Below are 20,037 nucleotides of genomic sequence, written 5' to 3'. Positions count from 1 at the left end.
ATTGAGCACTAGCTCTGCTGGTTGGCTGTTCAGCTTCTTTCTGATGTGCAGTGTTACTCACACATTTCTCTGTTCTGCCTCCCTGCAGACTAGTGTGTTTTTGTGGAAATAAGCATCCCTGCTTTTCTGTGCTTTGTCTGGTTGCTTGTGAGATCCCTGAGCTGAAATAGGGTTGAGGCAGTTTAAATAAAGTTACAGCCTTGGCGGCATGTGTATTGGAAATATATAAACAGTACTAATATATTGTGACACTTGTTTTGCAGTTCTTTTTCTAATAAAAATGCAGGATGATAAAAACTAACAAGAAGTGGAGTTCTCTGCTATCTCCATGTGTTGTTTAGCTGATCAGATTAGATATCTGATTATATTTGGGTCTTATTACTGCAAAGACATGGATTGATTTTTTTTTTTGTGGTTCATATGAACTTTAATTTATGTATACATAGGATATCATATTTGAGCACTACCTAAACAAATTAGTGTGTGTACTTGTTGGATGTTGAGCTTTCAGCCTTAACTAAAAAAGTAAGTTTTATTCATGCCATTTTAAATATGGGGAGAAAAAAATAAAATAATGAATTCAGATGTTGTTAGTGGTGTTGTCACTCTCAGCCATACTGAGGGGTATCAGTGCATTTGTATGCCATTTCTCCTTTTCTCTTTGGTTTCTCTAAATTCATCAAAATTTTGTTTCTGATAGGCATTTATCCCTAGACCTGTCATTGTTTTGCATCCTGCAGTTCCCTGCAACTAGTCTTTAGCTATGCATTGAATACATTATCTGTTTTATCCTTTTGAAAAAGTAAATATTGAACATCAATATTTGTAGTTTGAATAATATCATTACCAAAAACCTGAAAATGGCTGATGATTTCTCATAAAAACCAAGAATGTTGTCTTGCCTGTTTTCCATACACATTATCACATGTATACAAAACAGTTATACTGTCCTGCAAAGCTGAATATACAGAATATTATCAGCGAGGGTATCCATTAATGGAGAGGTAAATCTGGACAACTGTAATGACCTGTAGTACAAAATCAGGTTGGTTTTGTTTTCTGGAAAAAGTTCTTAAAATATCTTAGATTAATACTGGGTCAATCTTTTTTTTTCCATGTACACACATTTTGAGACTAAATAAAAGATTTTAGAAGAGGACATCACTACAGATTTAAGGAGGATATTACACAGTTATGTCTCACCAATTTAAAAACATGATGCACAAATGTATGCTTTCAGCTGAATCTCTTCATTGCGTGAGCGCTACATGCTCTAATGAAACATAGACGTCGTAGGTGATTAATAGCAGTCCAAATGCCTGTAAGTGTCCATATGGAAGCTTCCAGTTCTGATTGCTACAACTTGCTCTGTGCTAGATCAAAACCCATGAGACAGGTCTCCTTAATTTCATCCTCATGTGAAAGTGAATGTGAGTTACAGGTTGTGGCAAGTTATGGTTGGCTGCATGGTCTGCTGGAAGTCTTACAGCTATATTTCAACTGTAAAGCTGAAGTTTAGACACTCAGAAACCCAGCGTTTTATGGTGTGCATACAGGTTCAGGGTGCTTGGTTGGAAGGCAGGTGTGACTGGGGTTGAAGTCAGTGGTAAATTTTGGGTGCTTGATGCCAGGCTTAAACATCTCAGTTGTGAAACACTGTGAGGTTAGTGCCCTACCTGAAAACTTGGACGTGAATGGCTTCACCAAGTCAGAACCAGAATTACCACCTGGTCTGACTTCCAGCTCACCTGCTTACATTGCTAGCAGGAAGAAAATTGCTGTACTGTAAAATGACAGAGAATACGTCAGCATGGTTCTTTCACTTTTATGGATGTTAAAATTGGTACCTTTACTGAGATAAGAAAGATACACTCCTATAATAGACTCCTGGAACAATCTGTGCTGTCCCTGGCTGAGGGCAGACTGTATTGGGAAAAGCTTGCAATAGAACTGTAGGAAAAATGACTGAAAAGTGCATAAAAGATGAAGAGGAAATACCTGCATATACATCAAGCAGTTTATAAAGCCATTTTCCTACAGAACACTGGTTTCTTACTATAGAATGCACATCTTTTCCATGCTTCTAACACCACCTTTATTATAACTTGATTATTTCAAGAAAGGCACTAAATTACACGTCTTTGAATATGGTGCCCACAGTGCTCTTATCTTGCCAGCATTCAGATTTTGTGAGTGACCACAGGCTCTGAATGGGGATATTTGTAATGATCCAGTGCTTGCTCTGGAGGTAAAGCTACTGATGACTTTCATGGAAGATGACAGCCTTTCCACATTGCTAAACAGGCAGAAAGTATTTTTTTGTTGTTTGGGGATGCTTTTGTCTGTATGCACAGAATAACATGTTAAAACTATTCTATGTACAAATTAATTGTTGTTAGAAGGGTACTGGGTAAACATACTGAGGTGGAAGAGCTCACCCTTGCTCCTTAACAGCATTGCTCCTCTCTGTTGTTTTGCTGGTACAGAGTGGCAAGCTTGTTGCCAGAAATGAGCAGATGTTAGATGTCAGTTTTGAGTAACCTCTCTGTAATCATATTTAATTTAAAATTAACATCTCTAAAGTGCTAATGTTTTGTGCATCCTAGTAGAGGAAGTGTAGGCTGGTGGATCTTTGAGCACTTAACTGTTTCTGACCGTGAGTGGCTGGTAGCTGTGTAATTAAACAATCTTAAATCTTAGTGGAAACTGACTTTGGTAGATGGACATGCAGCATGATTATGTGTCTTGTTCCTATAGGAAACCACACCACCAAAGCAAAAGAAAAATCCAGATCATCTGTAACTCTGCATGATAGTCCTAACCTGAAGCGTGATGTTACTGATGGGGATTTTTCTCTCTTCTTCTGTTGGCAGAGTTAGTCACGCTTTGAATTGCTGCTTATGAACTGAGAAAATTCACCTGGAAAATATTGGAAATTCAAAAGTGCTAATTAATGTGATATATAACATAGACCTGCCTTGCTAATCAGTTTACAAAAATAGAAGTGCAATGAAGACACTAGATTCCTTCAGAGCAAGTTTTTGCAGCTGCTGCTACCTGTATTCTACATCTGCCTTCAGATCAAAGTTGATAAAAGGGAGAAACAAGATCCGTAATTTTTAAGGGCTAAGTGTAATTTTGAATTCACTTTTATGTACCTTTTCCACTTTGCACTTAGTAGCTTTCCAGTAAAGGGTTTAGTTGGTGTATCAAAAATGTAATTGTCCCTCTGTGTTAGTGTTTTAAGGAATAATTTCTTTGCTGTTTTCAAGAGAATTTGGATGCAACATGTTAGAATACCTGTTGGATTCACCCCCAACCTCTTTTTATTCTGCACATATACATAATGCTTTATAAAATAAAACAAACTTGATATTCCTTGATTCTTAATATCAAACCATAGTGACAGAATATTTTCCTGGTAGGAAATCTCTTCACATATGCACATTTATGTAACAGGAGGAAGGAGTAGCTTTAATTTTCCAGTGATCCTGTGTTAAAATTCCAAGATTAAGAACTAAGTAGTTTTCAGGTCATTTGAATATGAGAAGTTTATATGTCCCACTGCTTGCTCTGAGTAGTAAAGTATTAATGATGAGTATGTCAAATGCATAATTATAATAAGTTTAGAAATTTGGGTGCATGTTGGAGGTGGAGGGAATAGTGACCACAGACCATTCATTTTCTAAGTCAGTGTTGTGGCCTGTTCTAGAGTATAAACAGGCTATAAACATGGCAACCTGACATACAGTACTCTGCAGGATTTATTTACCCAATTTTTAGAGTTTTCTTTTCATAATGCTTTCTCCAAATGATACGCTTCCATTCAATTAGGAGCAAGTTGGGGAGAAAACTGGGCTTTAACTGCAAATTTCACTTGATTAAGGTGAGAGGATTTATTGGAGATAGCTTGGTGAAAACTTGTCAGCCTAAACCAGACTTTGTCAGTGTTGCAGGCTAGAGATTCTGCAGTCCGTGGGAGTCTGATTCATCAATGGCAGCTTCATTTAAATGTATCCTAAAGTATGGAGCTCAGTAAGAGGTTCTGCCTTTCTAATCATTGTGTTACAGCAACCTGCTTGTGTTGGAAGATCAGATGACTACATTCACTATATACTGATGTTACTATGGGCCTGAGGAGAAAAAGAGCAGCAGCTTTTGTCTGTTGGTTGCTTGTTCTGTGTGGCATTGTTTGCTTTAGCATTAGAAGGTGTTCCTAAAAACACTCAGTAAACCCTGCATTTAGAGAAGGTAGGTTCTTGCCCTGTCTGTTGTAGCAGTCTTTCAAATTTACGTCCTAAGTGAATTAATAGAGGAAGAGAAAATAGAACAACTCTTAATTGGCTGGAGTTCAGAGGCTTTGGGGTGAAAAGTGAGCAGCTAACATGCAGATTTGCTAACCCCCGCAGGAGGCGTGGCGGGTGCATTGGAACACAGGTGCTGAACCATCCAGGGCATACAGAGTCTTTCATCATCTTCTTCTGGTTTTAATTGTTTTTCTCATGATAATAAGCTTTAGAAAAGCTACTGGAAACCTTTACAGGAAATCTGTGGGTTTTCTTATTACTTTGCCTGCTCTATCGAAAGGTGTAAATGTACAGGCTTCTTGTACAGAGTAGAGACTGAAGGGCAAAGGGATAGCTCAGTGCATCACAGCCAGTATTGGTTGTTGATTTTCAAATATGATTGCTGTCTGTATGTTTTGTACGTCCACTCCTACAGAAAGACAGTGAAAATCAGACTCTGCTGGGTTTGATAAGGAATGTTGCAAATGAGTTCACTGAGTCACTATGTCAGTTAAGGTATGTTTATAAAACACTTATGTCAACAGCTGAAACATGGAAGTGGGCAACATCAGCAAAGCCACAGCTGTTTGATGTTTTTAGATTAAAGTAGCTTCTTGAACAACAATGGGAGAAGATAGACTTCGAAAAGAAAAACAGAAAATAAAGCAAAAATGTTTTTTTTTCTTGACATCTGACAACCCTTTGGTGTGTCTTTTTGAACGACAGCAATGTTTGGGAACCTCTGTCCACAAATATTTGAGAGTGATAGGTCCTTAGACAAAAGCTGTAAAGTGCCAGGACATACATGCTCATCAGGACCTTTGCTGAACGCTGGGGTTAACAAGGACTCTACCCACTCAACAGCACGGCTGTGTTTCATGCCAAAACAGTGGTTGGATTTTCCAGGCATCTCTGCAGTGTCTACCCTTTCTGGAGGAATGCTGTTGAAGCTGTTTCTCCCAGCAAAGCTCTTTTCTAAGAAAACAAATAGATAGTTGTAAGCTTGCCTACTTAGATGAGTTTCGTGGGTTTAAAAATATTTATGTTAGACCTCTAGTAAAGGACTTGGAACAAAGTTGCCCTCTCAGGTAAGGTGTACTGTAGCTATGACAGTGTTGCTAAACACCAGCTTATTGCAGCTGTTCTGTGAAGTGTGCATAAAGGCTGGAGCTCTTAAACACATTGGTACTGAAATTTTTTTAGCGAGCCCTTTGATCTTGTTGCTCAAAAATGATTACTTTCTTTGCTTTTGTATGATCTTTTTAAAAATTTATTTTATCTTTTTCGCTGCCAGGATCTATTAAATGGCAGCTTTATAATTTCTGACAAAATCTGTTGAAGTTTCTATTCATTTGTGATCCTAAGTTATCTGTCAGTTACTGGTTATAGATGGTCTTACGCTATCTGTCCTAGACATTTTTTTTAATGTTGTTCATCAGAAGCTATGGAAGGGGAAAGGATTAGCCTTCTCTGTTTACTTGGCTGTTTATGCCTTTGTTTTCTTTGGTTACTTTCTCACAAGGCTAAAAATATATTTTGCACTCCCTGCAAGTAATTCGAGCATCCACAGGAGTGTAACAGCATATAAAGCTGGAATATGAAGTAACTACTAAGTTCCTTTTAGGAATTACTTTATAACTCTCTGTTATAAGGGATGTAAATCACTGTATCTACATACTAATATCAACCAGTACCAAAGGCTTTTAATTTAATCTACTCTGTCAGTTTTTCTGTTTCTTTTTTTTTTTTTTTAAGCATCAAAAGAAATTTGTGGTTTTCCTTCGGAAAAGTACTTGTTTACATCTGCCTGCGCAAAACACTGGCTCCTAAGTGTTTAGGCTAGTCTAACTGCAGACTTTTTTTTAAAAAAAAAAAAAAAAAGGAATGGAGATGTTTATGAAAAACATCTCTTTATGGTCTGCAGTGTTAAAATAATTATATAGGAAATAATTCCTGGAACTGTCATGGCAGGAGAAAAAGGAGAGACCTCTCTAATAATGCAACATTCAGATACTTGCACCTGGATTTACTCTAAATTATGTTGGGATGAAGCCAGGCATGGACATAAGACTAAGTACCTGTTCTCCAATACTCTCTTCATTTTCGTTTTGATCCCTAACATTTCCTGCCCCTCCAAATAATAATTATTTAATTAAAATTACTGTTTGCTCAATAGAGGTGGGAAATGGAATGAATCCTTCATGTCTGGCTGAAGTCAAGTGCAGTTTTTATTGGTCTGCGTTTTCTGGCTGGGACGGCATCCTCTGTGCCAAGATGACTGAGGGAGTGTTTAAGAGAAAATGAAAGGGGGAAGGGCTCTCCCCACAGCTCTGCTGGTCTCACAACCTGGTCTACAAAACTGGCCGGAGGCTAGTGCAGGTAGCTCTGGATGTGCAGCATTGTCTGCATTGTCAAGAAACGTTCTGCTCTTGGGATGATGACATTTGCATAGCAGAAATTGGCTGTGAGGAAATGCTCTTCAAGAGAGAGCAGAATTTCATTACTACTCTGTAAGACCTAGTGCATTTAAGTTTTTTTGGGGGGGGAAAAAAAGGTGGGGCAGTGGAACAGGGGAGATGGTTATATTGATTTTGCAGGGTATTGGGGTTCCTCATGGCTTGTGGTCAGACCCTTGGGAGGTCTGAGAGGGGACAAGGTGGAAAACACACCCAATAGGACAGAAATGGAAACAGTGCTGGAGAGGTGGCCAAGTTAGGAATGGAGGTGATGCTGTGAAGAGCCAGCTTTCCCTGCCCAGCATGCTTCAGCAGCTGCATAGCTGGTTCCCTTTCCAAGGTCTGTTTGATGAAGTGGGTCTGCAGCATATTACCTGCTAAAAAACTTGCTGAAAAGCCAGGTGAGAATCGTTGCTGGGAATTTCTCCACTGCTGTTAATTCTGACTGACCTGTTTGCATGCATATGTCAGCTACTAATTCTAAGCCCTGAGTCAATCGAATTTCTCAAGCACTCTCTTCTTTATTAGCCAGGCTGTAAAGCCCTTAGGGCATTTGAAATCTGCACAGTTAGGTAAGGAAAAGAAAAGCCTGGGAAAACAATACTCATAAAAATTAACAGAAGTGCATCTTTGTAGGTTTATAAAAAACTGGTTTTATTGTGTTGGGGGTAGAGTTATTTATATTGTAAATAGAAGTGTCCATTCTAAATTAAAATTTTGACAAGCAGTTCTGTTTTCTGAGTCACATCATCTTTTTCCTGCATGCTACAACCTGCCCAGTGCTTTCACTTTGAAAAGCTCTGTAAGCGAATACCAAGAGTTGGCTGTCACTTTGGTAAACCTGTAAGTGCATTCATCTGACTTTGCATCCTTATCTCTCTTCTGTTATCTCATTTCAGCAGAAATTTAAACAAGCTTTTTCTTGGCTGGCAATTTGAAGAATTAGTGTTATTCCTAGAGATGAGTTTGAGCATTTTTTTTGAGAGAGACACAAAAGCATCTGCTTGCATTAAGATACACTCTTTCTAAGACCTTTGTGGGAAAAGATACATTTCTTATTTTCTTATCTGGTGAGATATGCTATAAACATATTTTTGAAAGCAAAGTCATTCTTGTTACCCTTAAAGTAAAATTTTGCAGTATTTCCCAGATCAGGATGCCTGTCCCAGAAGCACGGTACAAGAGCAAAGATCCATACTGTGGGACAAATTAAAAATTCTGTCTGTGATGACAAATTAATCTTTTGACCAAGACTACGGTTGGGGAACAGATGGTGCAGCTCTCAAATGTAGGCTTGTTTTTTCTTTTGATAAAGCACAAATACATTTTCATGTTATAAACCCCCCCCTCAAAGTCTTGCCCCTCTTTGATTTGCAGACTTTCTTCTAGGCATTGCATACCATCTTCCTTTCTGAAAATAAAGTAGGTTGGGAAGAACAGCAACTTTTGGACTAGACTTTATTGAAACTAGATGAAGATGTAAGATTTCCAACACTGTAAAACATTAGACTCAGAGAAGATTTTAGATCTGCTTCCCTTTGTAGGAAGGGAAGGAAAAGAAGGCTTGATAAAATAATAAGACACAATTCTTGGTGTTCCTCTTAACAATGCACTTGGCCTGCATAATTGCCTTGTTTTTAGGCCTGTCCTTACGCTCACTTGGAAGACTGCTTGCTTTGAAAACTAGGGATTATCTGTACCTTCAGAGTAGACCTCAAAAGACAATGCAGGCAGATGTCAGCTGGTGTCATCCTTGTCTCCTCATCACTTCCCAGTGTTGCTTTTTTGCAGTGAGGGGTCACTGTTACCAAAATCATGGTTTTGGATAGAGGAGGGTGAGGCTTAATTTCAGCCTGCTTTAAATGTCAGTGTTTTCAGCATCTGTTTATATGGCATGTAAAGCCAATACGGACACAAATCCAGGTGTTTCTCTAGATGCCGAGAGCTCTGCATTCTCAGCTGCCCGGTGGAGAGTCAGATGACCTTGGTGACATATATTGTGAGAAGAGGGACTTTGCCCCCTATGATCATCCATGACTTGTAGGGGCTGTGTAATGGCATCTCTCCCCTACCTGCAGTGCTGAGGGGAATGGGGAGGTGTGTAGAGAGGAAGAGTTTGGACAGGGAGCATGTGAGAGATCATAAAGGATAGTGAGCAAAAATCAAGTGGAGGATGTGAGGATGTGCACTTGCTCAGTGGAGGCTGGGTGGAAGTTCTCCCTGGCAAAGCCCTGCTGCAGTGGTGGATTGACCAGCTGGACCTTCATAAAAGAGATTCTTGGAGGCCAGTTGCCTCAGTGTGCTTCTCATCACAGCTGTCACTTTTGGTAGTCTTTGTCTGGCTGCTTAAATCTGGTGCCAACTGTTCCTGGAACCTGAGCAGAGGCAGGAAATGAAAGATCGTCAGGGATGATAAAGGCACAAAGAACAACAGACACATGAAACCACACTTTTGATTCCATGGGCTCTATTTTTTTTTTTTTTTACAGTGCTGTAAGGCCAGTGAGTTTTGAAGGAAAGGCACATGAATGTTGTATTGCCCTTTCTACTTCAAGATCCCTAGAACATGAATACTCATGTTGAAACTGCTGCTTTGCTGGAAGAGACATCTTGGTTACTTTTTAAACTTTGATTTGTATTGAGGAAGGGGTTAAAAATACCGGGAATTTTGAATAATTTACAGGGTTGAAATATAAATGTTGCAGTGCAGTTCTTGTAGTGCTCTATGGGAGAAGGTATTCACCACATTGTCCATATTGAGTCAGGAAACCTGTGTCTCGGGAAGATAAGAAAATCTGGGTGTTTTTGTGGGTTTTTTTTATTTTTTTTCTTTCTCTAGGAAAGATAAATATATCCTGAATGTTCCCAAGTGTCAGAAGTACCTTCCCTTGCTGAAACTAGGTATAGGGGTATTATGGCAGAATGAGTGATGTGTCTGCTGCAGGGGTTTTCTGTGTTTAATTTAAGTTGGGCTTCCAGAAGATGTTGGTGAATCTGAGTGATGTGCCTTGAAGCTGCTGTTTGTATTGAGGCTGTTGTTGTATGGTATATAAATCACTTCTAGGACCAGTGGAGAAACAGTGAAAATCAGTGTAAGCAAAGACAAATTATTGAAAAGTTAATGAGAGAGAAGGTGTTTATGTAGCTTAATTGGGCACTTGTAAGATGATTGTAGGCGGTTGTTAGGGCTCCTTATGTCTTATTTTCCTGCTCATGTGGGATTGCTTATAAAAACAGCACAGAAATTTTAACAGCTCATATCTCCAAAATGGCCTTGGTAACTCATTTTAAAAAGGGAAATACCTTATGTGTAATTATTGTAAACTTGGTCTGAATACTGATTCATTTTTGGTGATCTTGCTTGTGAAAGATCTGCAAAGTCAGTAGACTATGGCAGAAGCTGCTTTTTTTTTCCTGCTTTCCCTTGGTTTTAAACCTTTCTGAAATTGCAGGTTGTTGCTCCGTAATTAATTAATTGCTCAGTTTGTTTCCCTTGGAGAATCAGACAAGAGCCAACATCATTCATATGTAGAGAACTTCTAGGTGTGTTTATTAGAGATAGAGATATAAGTCAATATAGAAAACATAAATAACTATTTATAGTATGTGCCCTCATTTTCCTCCTGCTCTAGGCAAGCAAGCAGCATCTAGAGAGATGGCTTGTCTTGCCTTCTCCTTCACAGGCTGGGCAAGATCAGCGTGAATGATGTATACTGGGGATGTTGGCTTGTCTAGTGACAGAGAGGCCCCAAAATTAATTTGGAGGCATTGCAACTACTAGTTTCCCCCATGATTTTTCCCCGTTCTGTTCCCTTCACCCACCTTCTCCAGCAGCTCTGTGGAGTGAGCTGTACCAGGTGTTGGACTCCAGGAGATAACTGAGCTCTTCTCTTCTGCCGAGGGAAAGACTGTAATGCTATATTACTATTGAAAAGCACACTGCAAGATACATTTTAATTAGAGTGTGTTTTACTGCAGTGTAATTAACGGTAAAAAGCTTACGCTTCATGGAGTAGAGCATTTTATTATTGTGCTTTTCTATTTCAGATTCTTACCATTGCCTCAGAGAGAAGTAAATGAGAATATGGGAGACCATAGCATTCATAGTAACAGTCTGCAGTAATAATTTGTTGTGAAGGCTGCTTATGAGTTTGGCTTGAGGCATTCTCAACAGCATCTCCTGCTAGAGGAATACAATACTTCAGCTGTAATATTGCCTGGAAGTTCAAGAGGGGGGAGACAGAGTTTTTGGTTGTGATAAATAGCTTTCTACAAATAAATGCAAATTAAGGGCGAATCAGATGTTGAAGGTTCATTACATTATTTTTGCTGTTGAAATAATGAACCAAAACTACCAAATCTTTTGCAGATGTATATAAGCAAAGAAAAACCAGTTTCAAATATGTGATTGTGGCTAGCTGCATTTTGATTCAGATTTTTTACATTTTGATATGGCAAGTCAAAATTAAATAAATCAGCTAAGTGTCAAAGACAATAATTCTGTGCTCTCAGCCTCCTAATGTCATCTTTTTGTAGAATTCCTTTTTCAAGGTCACATTTTCATGAGAAAAATATTTTTCTTTCTTGCTGTCGTCTTTTCCACCCACATTACAATTTTCCACAAAACAGAAGTTACGGTTCCTGGTGATGTTTCTATTTGCATATGCAGTGCTGAGGAAGATCAAAGGCTTTCATGTCACCTCATATACTGATGATGATGCAAATTTCTTACACATAACTGATCGCACATAAATTTTAACTTAATTTTGCAGTGGCGGTCACTCAACATCGTATGAGATTGCTTATTTGGAACAGCTAACTGCTGTCCAGAAAGTGCAATGTAGATAGGTTTAGTTGTTTGCCATTCTCAGAAGTGAAAACTGCAGTCTTGCTATTCCTGTCTCTCCCACTCATGTCTGGCTGCTTAGTTTTCCAGCTCAGTTATGCTGCTACATTAGTCCCTAAAGCTGTGCTGTGAACCAGATTGAAATTTCCACACTGACTTGTAACAGTGGCAACTTCTCTGCTATTAGAGGTTGTTAAGTACCCTTCACAGAGGAAGTACTTCTTTAAACTGGAGATATATATATATATATATATGTGTATTTTCTGTTTTACACCAACTGATAGTTTTTAACGGAATATATTGGATTATTTTTATCATAATTAACACTGTGCCTTAAATTCTCATTTTTCACTTCCATAATTCATGTCTTGAAATGAGTCAAGAGATATAGTGGACTGTGGCTGATGTTGCTCCCAGGTGTTTTGCATTAGGAAGCAAATATAGCTGAGGGAGAAAGGGTGTTTCACCACTAAATGCTGTTTGCAAGCCTTTGGCCTGATTCCCAAACATAGTTGTGATTTCATTAGAGGTGTTTTAGCAGGATGTGCTGCCATGTGTGTTCAAATTGCAGAAAGATGTAGAATAGCTTGCTTTAGCTTTTGTGTGGTTAGATGAATTAGCCAAGAGGTACATGTACTGGAGTATAAAAGAGTAAGTGGTATGCTGTCCTCAAAGTCATGATGCAGTTAATTCAGATTAGATTCCTCCTATGCCAGCTCTCACTGATGTTACTGTGAGGGCAGTCTTGTTGGTTTGGTCCCATAGTTCAAGTCTTCCTTTTAGCTGCGGTGGCTGTTGACTTCCTTTATTTTCTAGTGGTGGGGTAGGGATCATTCCAAGCACCTTGAAAGGGGCACAGTGATTTGTCTGTAGGGTGCAAGGTAATGGTTTAATAACGTCACTGAAACTGGAGATTTAAATCTGGAAACATAAGGAGAAAGTTAACTCAGCCCTTTATGCTTCCCAATTAATCAATTTAGAACTTGTATATAATAGAAAGAGTTATTTAGAACTCAGTTCAACTCCATGGCTCAGTGGCTTTTGTTTTTCTTTTACTTCACATACTCTTTGCAGGTGATTTTAATGCGTAGACTTCATTTACAGACAATCTAAAAAAGAGAAAAAAAGCGCTTCAGTATATAGGGGTTCTTTCAGTGGATTATGAATGGTAATGTCAAAGTCTAAAGAATAATAGAATGAAATACCTTAAAGATCTTATTTTAGTAAATGTAATTTAATATAATAAATATTTTTAACTTATAATTAATATATTGAGATATTTTAATATGCATTAATTGTTGAATGCATTGTTTCTTCCATAACTAAAGTAGATACCTAAATTCACAACAAAAATTTAAGTAACCTTCAAATACAGGCTGGATGCAGTTCAGTGCTTGGGGCATGTTAGATGCTAGATACCTAGATATTGATTGCACAGTTACATACTAAGTGTCTGTAAAAAATCAGTTTCTTAAATGTATCCCTCTGAAGAAACAACACAGTTGTTAAATTTGAAGCTATTGAGTGTTACCATGAACTGTTCTAAATGGTGTGTTTCAGGGTCTTTTGTGGAAAAACAGATCATGTGATAAATGTGTCAGTACTGCTAGGCTATGTGTTACTTTGTGGGTGTAGGTGTCCCCTGTAGATAGGTGAGAACTGATGAGCTGGGCTGTGACTTGCTCTGCTCCAGGGAAAGCCTCTTGCTCTGCTGGAGAACCAGTCAAGTTAGCGCACATGTCCTATCTCTGGGTGGCCGTTGGCTATTCCCAAGTTCCTAGTGGCTTTTTTTAAACAATACTTCTATGTTTAAGGTATTTTGCTCTTTAGTCTAGTTTTCTGATTGCCTTTGATGCCTGAAGATTACCATATACAGATTTATTAGTGTTGGAAATTCCCAGAATTATTTATTTTCTATAACTCCTGAAAAGTGCTTGTTCCAGGTAGAAAGCTAAGACAAGGTCAGCATCCTTGAAATACAGAAATTCATTTTACATATGAATTCTTTACTTAACCTAATATCATATTCCTATCCAAACAGTCAAATTTGTGATTCTTTAAAAACAAATAAATCACATACATGTGGTGAGCAGTGCTTGGCATACTTAATGGGCAGATGCCTCTTGTGTTTGTAGCTTTCCTTTCCTGCCTTGTCAAAGAAGATTAGCTTGCAGACTCTGAAATGTTTTGGCCTTCAGAAAGATGAGCTATAAAGCTCACCAGAGGGAGAATCAGTCCTTGTCATGTCTCCCCACATCATTTTCCACTTCCCCCAACTACCATATTTCAAACCCCAGGCCTTGGTCCAGCCCACGAACAATTTTTGTAACCAGCTTAGGGTTGTGATTTCCCTTCGTACTTATGCCTGTTACACTTAGTTTATAGTAGTAGTGCCTGCTTTGTGGGAGTCGCTGTAATAAAACTGTTCCTCTCCTCGTGCAGGGGAACTAGCTGTAGAAGCAAAGGACTTCTGTGTCAGAGCAGTTGATTCTTCCACAGTGTGGCTGGACTGCTTGAAGTACGTGTGTCTAATCAGAGCAGTTTGTCTTCTTGGTTTTGACATGGCTGTGTTGAAGTGTGTTGATAATTCTCACCAATGTCTCTGAAAGGGCCGGGCTTGGGGGCGCAACCATGTAGGTTCAAAAATCTGCTCTCATCCCTGTCCCAGGACATAGGGGATATTTAGGGCATCTGGGTGTGCCTCCTTCAAGGTGATACCAGAGGCTGGTGGTGCTGTTAGTTGCAACACCATCTCAGCTGGAGTTGAAACAGCCATTCCTATTTAAAAAATAAAAAATCTTCCATACTTTGGCAAGCTGTATTGCTGTTATTGTCTTTTAAAACCTTGAAGGTCAGCAGTTAACTTTTGGTGTATGGTATATAATTGTGAAGCAAAGGTGAGTGACCTCAGTCACATTTTATTTGAGATTATTAAGAGTGCCATTCTGCTTATGATTCATCAGTAAAGGACTTAACTGAAACCATGCCCACTCTCTAGACTGCTGCAGAACACATCAGCCTTCAGGCACCACAATAAAGAGATTTTTCAAGTGACTATTTTTTTGTGGGAGAGGAGAAGGCTTGAGGACTTATTCTAAGAGTCACATGAAGCACTTCAGAAACACTGCAGGTTTTTTTCCTTTCTTTCCTTCCCCTTTCCCTTTTTCTTCAAGTTATTTAAACCACACTAGGCAATATGTTTAACTATGGGAAATACCTTCATACCTTTGACATTTGTCCTTTCTATAAGCATGGTTCTGTCTTCTACAAAGAAATTGCTAAGCAAGGGATTTTTCTTCAGATGGACACCTCCGCTGTCAGATGATGCAGAAGCAGATCGCTGTGACAGGCTGGGTACTGCCTTTGACCAGATAAATCTTGCCTCCTAATTCTAAAGCAAGCTCCCTGTGTTCGTGCTGCAGGTGTGGCTGTGGAGGCACGCTGGAGCTTGGAGGGGCCGGGAAGGGGCACCTTACAGCACGCTGGTGCCATCTGACGGTAAGTTTTCTCAGCAGGTTTTCCCCCTTCCCATCGATGTCAACAAGCCTTTCATATTTTGTGGGAGTAGGCTGAGATGATGTTAGTTGCATGTGGTTTATATATACATACCCTAGAAATAGAAGTACTACAATAATTAAAGAAATCTAGAATTATTTATGTGGTTTTCTTTATTCATCCTGGTTTTTAAAAACAGCTTTTAAATTAAATTACAACTTATGGTATGACTTTTTCACTTCATTTTCTTTTTCCCTCCTCCAGAAGTAACTATTAATTACAGACATGGTCTTCCTGTGATAACTCTTACACTGCCCACAAGAAGTGAACGCTGTCAGTTCACTGTTAAGCCAGTGGTGACCACTGTAGGGGCATTCCTGCAGGATGTGCAGAGAGAAGATAAAGGAATTGAGAGGGTGGAAGTCTTTGCAACAGGTATCTTACATTTCTGTCATTTCTCAAAACCAATACATTCCTTTTCAAATGGACTGTACTTCTCTCGTGAAGCACAAGTTCAGTCCTCCATCAGGTTTAGAGTTGTTGCTGTTGGGGTAGCTCTTGGATGCTTCTGGGGTGTATCGGTGTTTCATATTTAATATCTGAGTCCTCTTGGAAAGTTTGATTAAAAATTGGACATATTACTGGAACCTTCCTTTTGGATAGACACAGTGTTGTCCTATCTTTTTCAGGTAGCTTCTCTTTGTAATGCTGTCTTTAATTCTAAAGTGTCTGTCTTCTGGTTTCTGTGATATCTTTTTCTTTCCTTGTCCTTTATGGTCATTAAAGACAATCAGTGATGCTCTTGAATGTTATGTCTGCCAGTTATTCAATGGTACCTGGAGCTTGAAGAATCTGTTTGCCTTACTATGAACTTCAACTCATATAGAATATTTACTAAGAGCTAAGCAACCACATAATGTGTGCAATGATAAAGGGCAGCTTATTGAAACTTTGGGGAGGTTTCATTCATCAGCTGGAGTACAGTACTTTGGGCCCCTTGGGTTGAAAGGAAACAGCTGTACTCATATGTTAGCACTGATGTGGTCTTTTGTCCCTGTAGCATACTGTTTATCCCACTGTCCCAAGTCTTCAGGTAATTTTCTCAGGCTCTGCTCAGTGTTTTCATGCGTTTTGTCTCTTTGGTCTGCCTGTTGATAAAAGCTAACATCAAGTTACTTAAACTGTTTTTCCATTTTTATTTCCAAGACAACTTGGTTTGTATTTTGACAGTGCTTTGCTGTTTTTCCACAGCAATTCAGAAAAGTCTTGCAACCCCTGTCCTGGTGCTAGAGAAGGGCTCAATCTCAAAAGTAGAACTGGGATGTAGCTTTCTTGGTTGAATCTGGTAGAACAGCTACTTGAATTTGGCTACCTAAAAAGATCTATTTCTTTCCTTTCCCTCTCATCCCCTAAAAAGGAAGAAAGGAAGAAGGAAAGAAAGGCAGGAGAGCAGGCAGGCTGGCTGCATCCCTATAGAAAGATTTATTTTCCATCAGGTAAACAGAAGAAAGGATGGAGTCAAAGAAAGTTGGTCCAAAGTTTCACAGATGGGTGCATTCATAATGTTCCCTTTCTTCCTGGTTGATATTGCAGAGGGCTGCAGGGACTTGTAAATGAACTGAAAATAGATTGATGCTCCTAGAAGATCAGGAAGCCACAGATCTAGGAGAAGCTGCTTTAGTTGCCTTTGAGGGCACAGTTAGTAAAACAGGAAAATACTCCACAGAGCAATATATTTATGCCCTCTAGTGCAGTGGAGTTATGATCTATGTGGATCCCAGTGTATGCATGAGGTTTGTGTACACAGGAACTTTGGTGTTTTGGGTTTGGGTTTTTTTTTTTTTTTTTTTTTTTTCAATGTTGTCTGCTAGGCAGCAAAGGCAGAAAATTCTCATGTATCTTTAGAAGCCAATGTAAGAAATGGTCATTGTCAGCAGCTGGCCTTCCCCTTAACATGAAAGTTTTCACTAAAAAGGGATTTCTTACTGAGGTGAGGCAGGGCTAGCCAAGAACATGCACAGGCAAACAGTTAACCTTTGAGTACTGCTATGCTGCAGAGACATCCGTGACAGAAGTGTTTGTGATTCTGAATCGCATTCTTTTGTGGTATGTCAGCAAAAGCTAACTATTCATTCTGCTTCAGTGCAAACATCAGTCAGTTGTGAAGCATAAGATAAATTCTGTAAGAAACCTACAAGTCTGGCATTTTTGGCATGGATGGATAATAGGTTCCAAAGTGGAAAGGAATTTGGGTCATTTTTACCTTGTCACATCTGTTTATATCCACTCCACCCAATTTTGGGATAGAAACATTGTCTGCTTTGATTAAAACAATGACTGTTAAACAGTTCTCTGCTCTGTATTTTTCAAGTGGTGGGCAATTGTAATGTTAGAGAACAGTTTAGATGTTTAATTTATTAGGAAACTGATACTGTAAAGAGAAACTACTGGTCAAGTACTGAGAGTTGAATTTAAACATTTATTATTAAAGAAAAATTATGAAGCCTTAATTTAGTGCAGACACTTCGTCTGTGTTGTTTAGCCATTAAATGAAACCCAACCTTAATTGAAAGTATTATTGCTGTGTATGATGGCTCACTTTTTATTTTCTGTGGGTTTGATTTTGGTCCTGCAAAACTTCTATAGAAAAAATGACCCTTTGTCCACATTTGAACTTTTGCTTAGGTATAGGAATGAAAGTAGCCTTGTGCTGAAAGCCTGTGGGGTATTTTCTAAAATAAAACACCTCCCTTCCAACCCAGACTCTTCTGCTCTTCAGTTAATAAAAGGTTGGACAGGTTAATAAATTGATGTTGTATCACATACAGAACAAAGAGCCTGTCTCACACTTCTTTTGAAAAGCATTTTTTGCTTAAATGTCACCTTCATAATTACATGCAAATGAGCTTTGATGTTCTATTAAGCTGGAAAAAAAAAAAAAAAGAGTGGATGGGCACATAAAAATTTCATATTTTGGATTGAAAGTGATAGCCTTCCAGGCTTGCTTTGTTACCCACACAAGAGTGGGTGGGGGAGCCAGCTGGTGTGTTAGCTCACAAAGTGCAGTAGTCTCAGCCTCAGCAGATGGGGCCTGAGGACAGAGGTCCAGTAGATAAATATTTGTAGGTGTGGGGTTGTCTACGGTGCCTTTCTGTCATAAGCTCATGGGGACAGATGGAGGAGCTGGGGCAGTAACACTGTGACAAATATTTAGATACAAAGATCTTTGTATTTTGTAGCCTAATCATTATTCATCTAAGGAGTAAAGCTGCTGTCTTCTGCCACTGCCCACCCCTTGGCAGGGGCAGGGGAAGATGCCCTTTTTATGTATAGGAAGTGAAGACCAGGTCACACAGGTATTGTGGAGCGGCTGCTCTGTGGCATTTGAACCCCCAGTGCCACAGCAATGTGTCCAGCAGCAGTGCTGTGTGGGGCTCTGGGGATTCTTGGGCCATCTAAACCCCCTGGGTGTCTGGTTTTACTGGGTGGCTCTGGAATCTGCTGGACTTGGGCCAGTGGGAGCTCTGGGGATCCACTGTTACACGTTGTTGCTAATGTATTTGGGGGCTCCTGTTTGGTGTTGTCAGCTCCCTGTAGGAGGTTAATGAGTTCCTTTGCCTCCTAGCTGTGGTGAGGTGCGGTGGACAGTGAAATGAGATGTAAAAGCCAGCAGGCAGGGAGAATAGTAATATACTAAAGAAAATAGGTTCTTTATAAACTTCAGGCCCCTTTAAACAGGGGAAACAAAAAGCAGAAATGGGATAAAACAGATCTTTTACATTTCAACAGAGGTTTTAGATTACATCTGCCCTTGTGTATTGAATGTAAAATAGGAAGGAATCCATTTCTCCTTTGGATGCAGCTATTTTTCCTGTTATCAAGAAATGGAAATGTTGCCAGAGTACTACTCTTGCAAATCTGCTGTGTTGAGAATGCCCTGGGAAGGGCTGCAGTGTGTCCATGCTGCTGGATGAGAGACTTTTCATATACTGAAGTTGTGGTCCATCTACCAGTGGCACATCTCTTCTAAGCCCTGGACAGACACAAATACTGCCTTTTGGGTGAAAAGCAAAAGAAAAATGGTAGAGAGGGAGTGAAAGGAAGGAACAAATGTAAAAGCAGGATAAAATCTTCAACAACCATCATTCCTGATTGCATGTCACAGTTGCCCCCTTGTCTCTGATTTTAAGTAATTGAAAACTCACGTAGATTTGAGTTTCTTTTTTTTTTGTTTCTTTTTTTTTTTTTTTCTTTTCTTAGTCTGTTCTCTGTGTTGCTGATGAGGTAGCATTCATATAAATTTTCACACAGAGAAGTAGGAAAGAGTTCTCCAGACCTTTTTTAGACTAATGCCTCTGTGGCTCCTGGTCTGTCTTGTACTAGACAGTCTAGCTATCTACTTCTTAACTCCCAGTCACAACTGATAGCAAAACAGAGTGATTTCAAGAACCATTTATAAAAATCTGAACACCACTACTGACAAGAATTGCTCTTTTTGACTAGAAGAGACTGTTTAAGGAAAGACATAAATATCTAACTCAAGATGAGGTCTTTGAAGGTCTTTTAATTTCCCAATTTGTCCTAGTGAAGATACAAACGTTTGTGAATGGAGAAACAAAAATGCAGATCTTTATGTTACGATTTGTTGCTGTTTTATGCAGAACTTTTTTCTTCTGTCCTGCCCTTCCCAATGGGTTGATTCTAGTTGTAATCATAATGCAAGAAAATGCAGGTCTGCTCACAGCAGTGACAAGTCTGAACGAGACTCTCTTTCTAGAGAAAGCATTCAGGCACGCACTCTGTGTTGATGTGTTCCTCCTTACTGTTTAGTATCAGTTACCAGATTTATTAAAAGTATAGTTCCCTTCCAACCATTATTAATAAAGAACTCTAGCACTTTTCCAAAGGGATATAAGTTAATGTTTAAGGTTCCCTATGATAAATTATTTAGAAC

General features: G+C 39.1%; 1 protein-coding gene across 2 annotated transcripts in view; it reads left to right on the top strand.

The window, feature by feature from the left end:
• MCUB (mitochondrial calcium uniporter dominant negative beta subunit) overlaps nt 1–20,037 on the top strand; it is a 51,452-nt gene that overhangs the window by 27,293 nt on the left and 4,122 nt on the right. For both annotated transcript variants that reach the window (XM_026847762.1, XM_026847763.1), the window contains exons 2-3: nt 15,011–15,086; nt 15,348–15,518. In XM_026847762.1, the coding sequence (XP_026703563.1) occupies nt 15,011–15,086; nt 15,348–15,518 (247 nt within the window). The remainder of the gene's footprint in view (nt 1–15,010; nt 15,087–15,347; nt 15,519–20,037) is intronic.

Source organism: Athene cunicularia (genome assembly GCF_003259725.1).
Source record: "Athene cunicularia isolate RWA chromosome 4 unlocalized genomic scaffold, athCun1 chr4_part2, whole genome shotgun sequence".
Lineage (NCBI taxonomy): Eukaryota > Metazoa > Chordata > Aves > Strigiformes > Strigidae > Athene > Athene cunicularia.
The sequence above is the reverse complement of the archived record's forward strand: the minus strand, read 5'-3'. Positions and strand labels throughout refer to the sequence as shown.